The following is a 12972-nucleotide window of genomic DNA, read 5'->3' as shown; positions in this document are numbered from 1 at the left end:
GTAGATCTCAGACTTCTCCTGTTTTTTCTCAGTAGGCGGATGGTTTCCAGACCCTGGGTGGTAGCTCATGCGCAGACACGAATTGCCTGTACATTGCATGGGTTTTGGTTGCTTGTGCATGCACAGTATTAAAAAAAAAATCATATCTAACATCTGGCATCGCTAGACTGAGATATTTTCAAGCACTGTGTCGTGATCGGTATTCGTCCCCAAAATGAAGGCTTCTGTGGGTAAGCTGGCTGTCTTCTTAGCTGGGTTCATCAAGGTCATAACTGTAATTTAGGGTTCAGTCCTGTGTTTGTTCTTGTATCTTTACTCACAAACATTCAGACTTCAAGGAGCATCTCCTGTGAATGAAGCCATTTGCACACATACTTCTCCCAGTAAGAGCCCAAAAGACACAAGTAACAAATACTCATTTTACAAGGCAAACTTTGTAGTTCTAGTCTTTTTCATTTTATTTTAATATCAGTTTTGTGGCCAATTCACGTAATTATTTGCCTAGAGGGGGAAACCTCTTTAAGTAGGGAAAACAGATCCTAGTGTATTTTCCTGTTATGTCTCTTTATTGGCTCTCTGATGTGGAGACAACAATGATTTTTGTAAAGACCAGCTCTTCGTGGCAGCAGTTTATTTTTCTTTTGATTTAGAGGTAATTCTTCCACAGGGAAAATAAAAAATTGTCTTATAACCCACCCAGTAGAGGAATTGTGGATTCATTTGTTTATCTTTTGTGCTTTCAGTGTTTCTGGCCAGGGAGAGGAGAGGGTCTGGTGAAGGTGGCAACGGGAGGGAGAACTTTTCTGCCTGCAGGCAGAGTTCTCCTACAGGGCATGCACTTCCAAGTGATGTCTTGGACCCGTCTGACCACCTTATCCTGAGCTGGCTCATGCCGGGGGGAGGTTTGGCGATGAGGATGGCTGTGAAGGATGGATGGTGGAAAAAGGTCCTTCCCCACCCGGTGCCTGGTTGAAGCAGGGCTTTGGCTTCTGGCCTCTCATGCTGCTTTTGCTCTGGTTCCCTGCTTCGAGTGAGAGTGCAGCTGGGGCTTCTGCATCTCTGTTTCCAGTGCACTTGGGCTCAGCCCTGTGGTACCGAGGCTTGGCTTGCAGGCAGAGGAAAACTGAGAAAAACCATGAAGTTTGCTCATTAACCACAAAAGAGAGGTAATCCAAACAGCAGCTGTCGATCAGGGACAGCCCTGGTCGGGAAAGAATATAAAGCTGATAAGAGGCTGAAGTCTTTCCTTGGTATGTCAATATTCCACCAAAACAATTGCTTACTGACTTCAAAATTGCACTCCAACCACAGAGGCCATCTCATCTCTCTCAGTTGGACATTAAACAAAAAATATCCAAAACCAAATTGGGCACCAAATGCTTGAAACAAGCAGTTGCACAGAACACATGGAACTCATTTAAGCTTCAGAAATTTGGGGGTAGTCAGGGGACTCTTTCTTCCATAAAAGCACTTTGTTGTTTTGGAAGAAAACTGGTGCAATGTGATGCACAGATGAGTGAGCTCTTGCTTCTGAAATGATGCTAAGAAGCAGATGAGCTGATCTGGCATGCCTGGGTGCTCCTTGCAAAGCTCTGCTGGCCTGGGAATCGAAGCAGTTGGCTGTGGTGGTGGCTCCTTGCCTTTGCTTTGCATTGGGAGGAGCAAACGGAACCGGCTCTGTCGTTCCATTTGTTTGCGTTTTATCCAGGTATCCTTGCTTGCAAACCCAAGCAGTGTCCTGTACAGCTCCAGCTCAATGCTTTCCAGCCCTTTGGATCGGTCAGTGTTAGATTTGCTTCCAGGTATTTTTCTGGAGCATCTTTGAGAAGACATCCAGCAGAACAAGGAGGGGGCTGTGCTAACAGACGGAAGGAGGTGTATCTTGTGGTTAAGGAAGAGGTGCCTTATCTCCATGACGAAGCGCTGATGAACGTGGTTGGCGTGTCTGGGAAGAGACCTGGGAACCAAAGCTCTCTGGTGAGCCCATGCTGGCAATGTAAAGGAGGGGCTTGAGCGGTGGGCAGGGCCCTGCACTGCCCCAAAAACGTCCTCAGGATAGGGTTTGGGTTTGTTTTGGTTATGTTTCCCAAGGATTTCAGAAACCCTTGTAGTTATCTCTGCCCTGTGGTGGGCTTTTCCTTGCACAGGCTGGCTGTGCGTGGCTACCGGATGCTCTGTGTGGACCAGCTCAGCCTGTGAGGTGGCTGCTCCCTTGCAGAGCCCCGCAGTCTGGTTTGCATTATGGGTGAAGTTTTTAGCAAATTACTGCTCCTTTCTGCTCCGTTTCCATCAAAGAATGGGTAGAGGCTGGCCAGCAGTCTGAGGACAATTTTTTTTTTTTTTTTTTTTCCTTCTGGAATAGGGCACAGATTTGTGGTTTCTTGGTTGGTTTGTTAACACACACTTGGCCCTTATCAAGCTACTGCTCTGCATCGTTTTCTTGACTCCTGTTGGGGGATTTATTGCTGTCGGGTCTGGCTGTGGCACATGGTTCTACCCCAGGAGAGGTTTCAGAGGAGCTTTTTGGGGTTTGGTGATGCTGAGCCCCCCCCCCCATGCTGTGGGTGATGCCTGGGGTGCACTCAGGTGGCCCTTTTGGGAAGAAATCTGGGAGAGGGGTGAGAGCTGCTGCAGGCGAGGGGGCTCAGCTCACCCCACTGCCTGCAGCAGCCCCTTTGGGATCATCCCCCTAAGACTGGGGTTGGATATTACATGCAGGACTGAAGTTTGCAGGGAGATGGATTTTGGGGAACCCTTAATTGCCCTCCCCTGTAAAATGAAATAGGGTTTTGTATCCAAACAAGGAGGGCCTGGCTCTGAGGCAATGCAGGACAGTGGCAGCAAATGGGATGGAGGAGGAAGAGAACCAAAGCAGAAGAGTTTCCCATTAAACACTCAAAAACTTAGTGGTAGTGAACTGTCCCCAGAAAAATTGAACACCCAGCTGTCCCCAGGCCTGGGGTAATGTGATGTATAAGCAGAAGTGGTTGTGCCTGTGTCTGAGTCCTCTTGCATCTTGTGCTGCACCACATGTAGGGTTTGGTCGATTGAAGAGGTCAAATGAAAATGCTCTGCAACATCTTCAGTGCCTCCTGCTGTGCTTTAGATGCAGGGCTAATCCAAGTGGGAGCTGCCGCTGCTAGCAGTGATTCCTCTTACCTGCTGCTCTGATGATAGATGTGCTAGTGAAGCCTGACATTAAAAGGAGTTTTTGATCCAAAAATGCAACTTAATGGCTAAATAAATACTTATGTCCGGCTTATCTTTTACTTCTGTGACATCTTGAAGGCTATGAATCAGCTGATACCTGTGTGCAGGAAGCTGTGGTCTCAGCACCCCCCTGTCAGCCTTGGTTAGGATGCAGGGGCCACGGAGGCTGATTTCGGGGTGGCAGCAGCCCTGGGGAGGTCGGACCAGCCCCCCGGACTCTGGCCACCATGGCACGAGGGGACTTGCTCTGCTGGAGGTGCTGGTGTTTTCAAAAAGGTGTTGGCTAAATCACAAAGATTGGATCAATTTTAAGCTTAACTAATGCAAAACTGGGACCTCGGTGAATGTCGTGTGTAAAAGGTTTCCTGGTTAAATCTGGTAGCACGGTATTTATTGGGACTTGCTTTGAAGCTCTGCACTTCTTAGTGGTTTTGAAAATAAGGGAAAAAAGAAAAAAAGGCATTTTATTGATTTACCCAGAAAACATGTTTAGAAGAATGGTATCCCTTGTTTGGCAGCCAAGCTAGTTAATCTTCCCTTGTTCCAAATATTCTTTGCTTCCATTTTTTTAAACAAATATACTGATGTGGGGAATAACCAGTGTAAATCATTTTCTGAATTAAAACAGTTCGTCTTACAAACACTTAAACAACCATGTCTCGTCAACATCTCTGTTTTGTGCTTGCAAGAAAGCTGCAGAAGCGGTTTGCTTTTAAAACATGAGGAAGAAACTAGCACCTAGTAGTGAAAAAGTAGGTTTTAGGTTTGCATGCAGTCATGGACTAAAGGGGAATTTGTGTTGTAGAACGCTGTGAAGTAGCTTTTTCCAAGTGCTGGAGGAACTTTCCTCCAAGGGTTTGTCCGGGCTCACAGCCTTCGCAGTCCGTGTGCGCGGGGTGATTCCTCGTATGACTGACCTCGCACGCAGAGTCTGTCTCTTCGCAGATACTTAAATGCCGTTACTGGGAAGGGCAAATGGTAACTCTAGCAGAGGTGGTATTGCAGAAACTTGCTTTTTTTATAGGGTCCATTGGTCCTTCTGCACTGGGGACTTCAGGGAAGGAGGAGGGGGTAGCAGTAATTAGTAACGGGGTGATATCCCAGAGCACTTCTTGTACTCGGTTCATTCGCAGTTAGTGCCAGTGCTTCTCAGCAGCTATTTGGAAGATTCACATTTTATTTCTCAGTCCCTTTTCTCCCCTTTTCCCTCAGCTGGGAAGCTCAGAGGAGGCACAGCAACCTGGCTGCCTTTCTCCACTTTCCTTGTGATGGGTCTGGCAGAGCGTGCTTGGCCACAGCTTTTGCCAGAGCTTTCTTCTCGCACAAAAATGTGCTGAGGACCCGTGTCGCCAGCAGACGCTGTCCTGCTGGCGCAGATTTATGGCAGAGCCTATAGGAAAGGATGGTCCTTGCTCCGTGGCTGCGCTGTGAACCATGCTGCCTAATGACCCAGGGCCCTTTGCAGGGATACTAAAATACTGACGTGCTCTTTTGTTCTGACACTTTCCTCCTTTTCAAATGTAAGGCTTGACCATTTTTTGAAACCACAGAGACTGAAGGCAGCCCTTTGAATTTGTTAAAATTTGACTGCAGGGTTCCTTCCGGCCCCTGTGCTAATTTTTAGCAGAGCAGGAAATATTAAAAATAACCATGAGAGAAGATTTCTCAATTCAGAAGGATTGTCCTCTTAGTAATCTCTGGCTTCATTTTCGCTAGATATTTTCCCCCTGAAAATTTCTATAGTGTTGCTAGAGCAAGTACAGCCCTGCCAGCAGCAGTAACAGCACCGGAGGAAGAAGGCAGAGGGCCAGTTAGCTAGGCTGGCACCTGGGCTTGCTCTGAGCAGGGGTAAGGGAAAATGCTCATTATTTATTGGAAAAGCTTTTGCATGTGAATCAGAGCATGTCAGCTCTACATCTTCCCTTTTTTACAAACTCAAAACTGTTCCCAAGCCTTCAGCTGCTCTCAGCACTGGGTGAATCTCACTTTTGCAGCGAGAGGTGATGTTTTAGTGTTGTCTCAAGACTTCTGAGCTTCTACTGTGAAACAAAAGAAACTTGAAAAATCATGGTTTGTTTTAAAACGTATCTGAGGTTTTCTTCAGACATCTGAATCTTCCCCTGAAGCTGAAAAGTTGCATGGCCAAACCAAGGCACCGTGTCTACATTCTCGTCATCATTATATAAATATCTATCATTAATTAATAGGTCAGTAAAATATAGTATAAAATAGGTATCGTTATACAGATAATGTCCTCACCCAGGTGATGGCCATGGGCATGCGCTGTGGTTGGGGTCATTACGCTCACAGGAACGCAGTGTGCTTATGTTACTGTTTGTGAGGGGTTCTGCCCCACCTGGCCAGTGCAGTGATGGTTTTGGTCAGAACCATCTCTTGGGGGAAGCTGGTTGAATTTTCTCTCTACCTTGTCTTAAAGCATCCGGTTTGTCTTAGGCAGAAAGATCACCCTCTCCCAATTTCATGAGCGTTTAGTTATGTAAAATCTGATCACTCTGTGTGTGATTTGGAGCAAAAGGCTTGTCATTGAGTGTGGGCAAAGGCATGAGTGAACCTTACTCCTGGGCAAAAAGCACAGCATGAGCCTGCTTCCACTTTCTCGTACTCAAGTCCTTCTAAGAAGGTGTCTGGAAAACTGGCTCTTTTCTTAGGCTTTATGCAGAGTGGAAGGGATGTGTGTCCCTCCCCCAAAATGAAAACTTCTATAGAGGTGTTTTTTCACTGGGGGAATAGGGCGTTACTTGTTTTCCTGTTCCTTAGTTATCAAATAAAGATAGCTTCATCATAAATTAAAATGGCATGGAGTGGAATTCAAATAAAAGGCAATAACTATCTCAGCCCATGGGTGCTCCTGAAAGTTGCAGTCAGGTAGGCAAGCCCAGATTTCAGATGCTCTCTCTCTCCCACTTCACACATGTGGTTGGCTGGCTGCTCTGGAACCCTGCCGCGGCTCACGCAGGCGTTTGGCTGGGCAGGTAGAGCAGTGAAGTCTGTCCCAGACTAACAAAATACTGAGAAGTCTGAGTTACTCTTGCCCATTCAATGTCATGGCTGGCTGACAGCCCCTTTGCATCCCCAACAGATATTGTTTCTCTCAAGCATTAAGTGCTTTCCCTCAAACATCCTTTGAATAGGCCATTGTCTTTCCTTCTGGATGTCCCTTTGCAGACAGATACAAGAATAGCTAACAGCTGATGAATTGGTATTGCAAATGAAAAAAAAATTCTGATACTTCTGCTTCTTTGGGAAGTTGAATGTGCTGCAAGTTCTCTGCTCGGGTCCTACGTCTTCTGCAAGTCAGAGCTGCACAGGGAGCTTCAGGTGAACCATCGCAAACAACCATAGCTTCAGGCATTGGGTCCATGGAGCTTCTTTCCCAGGTGTTATAATGTAAGGAATCGAGGTGAGATAAGGTATGAAGGGGTGTGAGGAGAAGTAGTTCGGTTGTGACCTGCAAGCCTTTGTGTGAATGGATGCGGCTGCATTCAATTTTTTCGTTACTGCTACGTAGCAGTTGTGTGCTGGTAGTTCCTTATGAGAAACAACACACATCACGTGAACAGTGTAATCTGATCACTTCAGAAATCCGTGTCAAGAAATCCACGTTCATTTTCAGGTTGAACATCTGTTAAAATCAGACAATCTTTCAGGTTGGCAAAGACCTTTTAAGATCATCATTAAGGACAGTGGCAGCTGATCCCCACACCCTGGGGAAAACGGGAGAGTTTCAGCAGGTCCCTTTGATAAAACAAATGGTTCAGGTCTGAGGTAGATGGGAATCACTCCCGGGACCTGCTCAGTTTAACCAAATCAGACCCGTGTTACTGCTGCTGTTGTAGGGTCTTTAAAAACCTCAGGGATCCTGCGTGCTGTGCCAGAGCAGTGTCACCCTGTCCCTGTCACTAATCCTGTCGCTTCCTCTCGCGCTCCTTTATACTCTGCAAATTGTTTGATGCCTCTTACTGTACTTCTGTGAGACCTTCCTCCTGGATTGCATGGACGAAGGATTAGGTATATAAGTAATGTAGCCAAAGGTGGTGCTGTACGTACGTAGAGCCTCTTTCAGAGCATGACTGATGCTGTGTTTGTAAATTGATTCTTTTTTCATTGTTTCTTTTTAATAATACTGTATTTTCCTTCCCTTTTCAGGGGCCTCTTGGTTTGGATGGCAAACCAGTAAGTAGCACCGAGTGCCAAATGTGACATGTCTTTACTCACGCTGCTCTGCAATAGATAGGCAGAATCTCAAGTATTACTCATCTGTTACTACATACATAAATGTTTAGGAGACAAAACCACATTTAGGAAAGATAATCTGTGGTCTGTGGCACATGCAAGTGGAAATTCTGAGCCAGAGCTGGCCGGCTTAGCTAGAGGTGACCTGTCAGCTCATCTGGGCAGCTTCTCCCTCTCCCGCGCCAGCTCAGCTCACGGAGGTTTTGCAGATGGGTGCAGACCAAAATCTGGGAAATAAACTCCAGTAGCACCTTGGAAGAAGCAAAGTCGTTAATTTGGTTGCATGTTCCTGGCACTACAAAGTGATATCATAAAAATAATTGTTCCCAAACTGGGTTCGTTCGCCTCCAAAGGAGCCCAAGTGGGAAGTGCTTGAGAGTGCCCGGGGTCCACACAATACCTTGAGGAGCAGCCTAGACCTCATGTTATGAGCTGTTTGTCTGGCTTAATTTTTTCTTGGAAGCTCTTTGGATACTTGGGTGCTCCACTCTTTTCTTATTATACAGAAACACAGACTTTCTTATTTTTATGCTAACCAAACCCTAGCCAGCTCAGATTGCTTGGGCTGGATGGTTGCTACAGCAGCCCACAGCTCTCTATTTTGTCTCCAAATCCCACTCTACTCCCCCACGTTCACTAGAGGGCACCATTTGGAATCTTTTCAAGCTCTGGTCCTAAACCAGCAGTGATTTTCAAAGTGGGTTGAAGTCGTTCAGTGTTTGCAATCAGAAAGTTACTCCAGATACTTAATTTTGTTGGGGATTATTTTGTTATACTGTGTATTGCTTTGGTTGGTTTTTATCCTACCCCTGAAGGTGACAAATGTGAATGAAAGAAATCTAGAGATAACATGTTAGAATTAAAAAAAATGCCAAGAAACTGGAAGAGCAGCACAAATCCCAGCAGCACACTCCTGTGCCGAGTGCCCTTGGCACGAGCATGGAGGCAAGTGGCTGCGAGTTGTGCGTGTGCACGGTGCAGGAGCAAGACCTGGGTGAGAGACAGGGAGAATCTCAGCGAAAAAGCAAACTAATTGAACAGCCAGACTCCAACCAGGCTGTTCGTGATCTCTTCAGTGACAGCAAGGGGCCAGCAGCTTTGCTTGGAGCCGAATTAACAGCAGGAGGGATGCTGCACGGGGATGCAGATGCTGCCGTTGTCAGTCTCTCTGCTGACCTCCCCCCACTGCATCCTGCTTCGGGAAACACCGTGAATTGGGCTGAACCCCAAGATTCAGGTGTCTTGTGCTCGAAGGAGGATGCAGAGCAGGCACATCAAAGTGTTGCTCTGCGGCTTCTCTTTGGGGCTGCAGCATGTCTCTGCCTGCCTGCCTTACCGAAAGCTGCTTAGGGGGATGATGACTTATGTCTTCAGCAAATAGGCCAAAGAACGCAGCCCATCCTCCTTGTTTATTTCTAACAGATGTATAATTGTTGTAATGATATGCTGAGCATGTGTTTTTTCTAGAAGTGATTTAATACTTCAAGAAATCCCTCGCATCTATTTAGAGTCACATGTTTGCGAGCAGCTGTCATGCTGCCTGCCCTGCCCCGGTCCTTCTCCGGTCCTCTGTCCTGGCAAGAGCAGGCAGGACCCCGCTGGCACTTTTCGGTAGCATGCTGCTCATGTGAAGTAGTGTATAACTTAAAATAATAGCATGTAAAACTTAAAATAATAGCGAACATGGCTCGGGTTTGTGAATTGATGCAGTCTCCTTGGTTTTGATGTTGTGTGCATTGATGAGTCTGTTGGTTTTTAACTGGGATCCTCCTTATGTGTTTCCAGGGACCTCCAGGACCAAAAGGGGAAAAGGTAAAGACTTCATTAACGTGTGGCTTTTGGGGAAGCAGCGGTATATCCTTCTGCTGTAATTCTTTCAGTTCAGGTTATCCCAATACGCCAGCATGACATTACCACTGGATTTTGTTGGGACATGCAGCCGTGACACCAGGTTCTCGGGTTGCTTTTGGGCAAAGCCCCAGGAAGGCGGAGGGCAGAAAGAATTTGCAAAAACACAGAGTTCCTGATAACCCCTTAAGGGTTAGGAGAGTGGCATACAACTCTCTTGGTGCTCTCCCCCAAGAGCAAGGCTGTAGACTCCATCGCTCTGTGTTTGCATGACATCCTCCTACAAAATTAGAGCAGCCGAAGAAGGTCATTCCTGTTCTGAAAGTTATGTTAATCCTTGCATGTGTAGGACATAAGCAATTGCTAGGGGAGCCTTAGAGTTGGAAACAATCCGCTCTTATTTATCATCTGTTTCATTGCCTGCCAGGGCAGAATCATTCCCTATTGTGTTGTCTTGAGCCCTTCTCCTCCCTGGTTTTGAATACGTTGAGCAATAAGGACTCTTGTCACTTCCCTTGTGGCTGTTCCCGTGTCCAGCTGACCCTACGCTCGGTCCTTCGTGGTTGAAATTTGAGCTCTAATAGCTGATCCTTGCTGTTTTGCCTGACGCGCAGGGTGAAGCAGGGGACATCGGCCCGAGGGTAAGTAGTGACACGACATGTCAGTTTATTCTAAAATCTGGTTGGGTTTGGTCACTGCACAAAGCCAGGTTTCGTGCAGCTTTGTTGCTGCAAACTGAGGTATGGTAACAGTTCTGGAAGCACCTTAATTTTGCCATTGGAGCTCTCTGAGATGGTGGTTTTTGTATCTTTGACCATGGGGAAACAAGTGTTGAAGACCTTCAGGTACCTCATGGAGGGTTTTGCTTTTACTGGACTTTCCTATTCCTGATTCCCTCTTGTAGTGTCAGGGACAGACACCATGTTTCTCTTGAAGCTATGCTCCTTATTTGTTGGCATTAGAGCACCAGTATTTGGTGGTAAGAACTGGTATCCCAAGGCAAGGCACAGCACGGTGTTGTGCAGGATGGAAAGTTCCTCTTCTCTCGCCAAGCGTGGTGGCACACAGGAACTATCTAGGCTGCTGTGAAAATAAAGGGTTGAAAGTAATTGTGTGATGAGGGAAAACTGTTTTGACTGTAATGTAAAAAAATTAATGGAGGCTTGTGGAACTGGCTATTGTGGGGCTGCGTGAAGTTGAGATTTACTGCAGCACATCAGGATGGATCCCCATGGGGCGTGAGGAGGACGTGGCTGTCCCATGGTCCCCGTTGCGATGCTGGTGATGGCAGGGGTAACACAAAGTCTCCCATGTCAGGGATGAGATGGGAAAGATCACAGCAAGATCTTCAGTATTTCCAAGGTGGGCTGGGGTTTGACATGGGTTATGGCACCTACTGGGAACCTCATGGCAGGGCCGTGTTGGAATGCTGGCATACATGCCCCATGGAGGGGCTGGATTTGGAGGTGGCACCCAAGAGTTGGCTGGTAGGTTTAGATATGTCTGCTGGAAATGTAGCAGAAGCTCAGTGGTTAATGCCGGGCAGAGATGCCTCAGAGTCATTTTTCTTTTTGCTCTTAGAGGCTGTTGAGTTAGATTTGGAAGTTGGTGTCATTTTCTGAAGCAGCTCCTAACCGCCTTGGGTGCCTTTGGAAATGTCACCCTTGGGCTCTGAGAGCCCCTAAAACTTCTCCAATAGATTTCTGCCCTGCGTGGCTAAGGAGGGGGTCGGCATAAGGTCTCAACCTTGTCGGAGTGCCCACCCACATCCTCAGAAAAGGCTTTAAGAGGTGATGCAGCGGCATATGGGTGTGAGCTTTCACTCCTCGGCTGGGGCCGTGAAGGACTTTGGGGAGATGCTCAGGCTCCAAAGCCCCTGTGGTCCGTGCTGCCGGATAACACGGTAACCCACCTCCTGCTGCGGCTCCTGTTTGCGCTGCAGCAGATGCTCTGGGCTTGCAGGGGTGGGTGCCAGCTCCCGCGGTAACACTTGTCCTGTGTTTTCATCTGCCATTTAAAAGATGTGCTTTCTTTTTCTCGTGATCTGCATTTGTCCAGATTTTGCTCCATTGATTTTTATCTTTTTGCTTAAGGGTAAGAAAAAGGCTCAGAAACAATTTGGGTGGGGAGAGCGGGGAGGAACAAGCCTGGCTGAGCCATGCACCAGTAGGTCTAACAACTGGTGCCTGGCTGTGAAAATAGCTTCCTCTGTCTCCAGATACTCTGGGTTGTGGATCGGATACGGAACTTCTTAATACCATCTGTCTTAGATTATTTTTTATTTCTTAATTTAATCTATCTTCTTCCTCAAGCTGCAGTGGTGGCTTTGTTTAGCTGATTTTGAAAGATGTGTCGCAGCAAGTCGTCGCATCAACAGGAGGATAAATAACTAGGAGTATATCCAGCGCCGCCTCCCTCGTAAATGTGCGTGTCTACAGGGATGGAGTGGGGATAGTGTGTGTCCGTGAATGCAAAAATATTATCGTCAGGAACGATAGGTTAAAAGAGAATAATGCTTGGGTGGCTTTGGAGGGACTGTCTGCAGTGGAAGGGAGATGAAGGCAATTAGGGATTAGCTATGAACGTGTTCATGTCTGTGCTGCTTTGCTTTCTGTCACTAGTAAACACCTGCTGCCAGCATGGACAAAAAAGATTATTGCACACGCGAGCGAGCCCAGCGCGGATGCGGGAGGGTGATTTTGGAGAGCTGAGGAATGCGTTCACGTCGGGTTGTCTTAGGCTCTGAACACTAGTGCTTGCGAGCAGCATCCAGGAGGCTGTTGTGCAGCCTCACCTAACCAGGACGGGAACGTAAATGTACCCAAATATATGGACAAAATGCACATAAGTGTGTTTACAGGGAGAAACAAGGCCCAGATTCCCTTTGCTCTGGGGAGGGAAGAAGGGGATCGAAGCAGATTGCTGTCAAGGCTGGGACCGCTGTGTCCTGATACTTTTGCTTTCTTAAAATCAGACATACTGTTATGCCTCTGAAAAGGACTGGTTTTATAAACCAGATTCGATCCCTGAGCCAGCACTGGGATGACCACTCTGGATTTGTTACCTTAGCTTGGGTGATACTGTTCTTACTGACTGTTCAGGTGTTTGGACAGATGCTGGGACTGATGCATTTCTGCACATCTGGGCTCATGGATGCACAAGGCTTGTGGCAGCAGCGCCAGGTTTGCTCTGGAGAGGGAGAAAAGGGGCTTCAACTCAGGAGAGAAACTTTGTGGTGACCCACACGGCCCACCCCTGCTCAACAGCCAGCGCCGATGGGGATGGCACCAGGAACGTCTGCACCGTATCCTGAGCTGCTGCGGTACTGGACGCTGGCATGGCTGAGCTGGGTCTGTAGTGACAGGCTGGAGTTTTGGCTGCAGGTAGAAAAGTAGCTTTTTTTCCTCTTACTTCCTGCAAAAAGTGCTTGCCAAGCTCACGTTGCAGATACAAGTTTGGTATGGAAAGCATCCTGCAGAGCTCTCGGACACTCCTATGGATACTTCTCTTGTATTTTATTTATTTGCTTATTCTGGAACGTGATGTTGAAATGGCTAAATCGAGTCCTCTAGAGCTGGAAATTGTCAGCTTCCGAGGTGTCTGTGCTCTAAGACTACATTGCTACACAGGGTCGGACCCAACGGCCGGTGCCCCGTGACC

The 12972-nt window shown here is 47.2% G+C and overlaps 1 protein-coding gene across 1 annotated transcript in view; it reads left to right on the top strand.

The window, feature by feature from the left end:
- LOC104506074 (collagen alpha-1(XXIII) chain-like) overlaps window positions 1-12972 on the top strand; it is a gene marked incomplete at its 5' end in the record, with an annotated part of 46290 nt that overhangs the window by 17481 nt on the left and 15837 nt on the right. Inside the window, 3 exon segments of the mRNA XM_010146888.1 lie at window positions 7378-7404; window positions 9250-9276; window positions 9927-9953. Coding sequence (XP_010145190.1) covers window positions 7378-7404; window positions 9250-9276; window positions 9927-9953 — 81 coding nt within the window.

Source organism: Eurypyga helias, unplaced genomic scaffold (genome assembly GCF_000690775.1).
Source record: "Eurypyga helias isolate BGI_N326 unplaced genomic scaffold, ASM69077v1 scaffold1570, whole genome shotgun sequence".
Classification (NCBI taxonomy): Eukaryota; Metazoa; Chordata; class Aves; order Eurypygiformes; family Eurypygidae; genus Eurypyga; species Eurypyga helias.
Note: the sequence above shows the minus strand (reverse complement) of the source record. Positions and strands in the feature narration are given on the sequence as shown.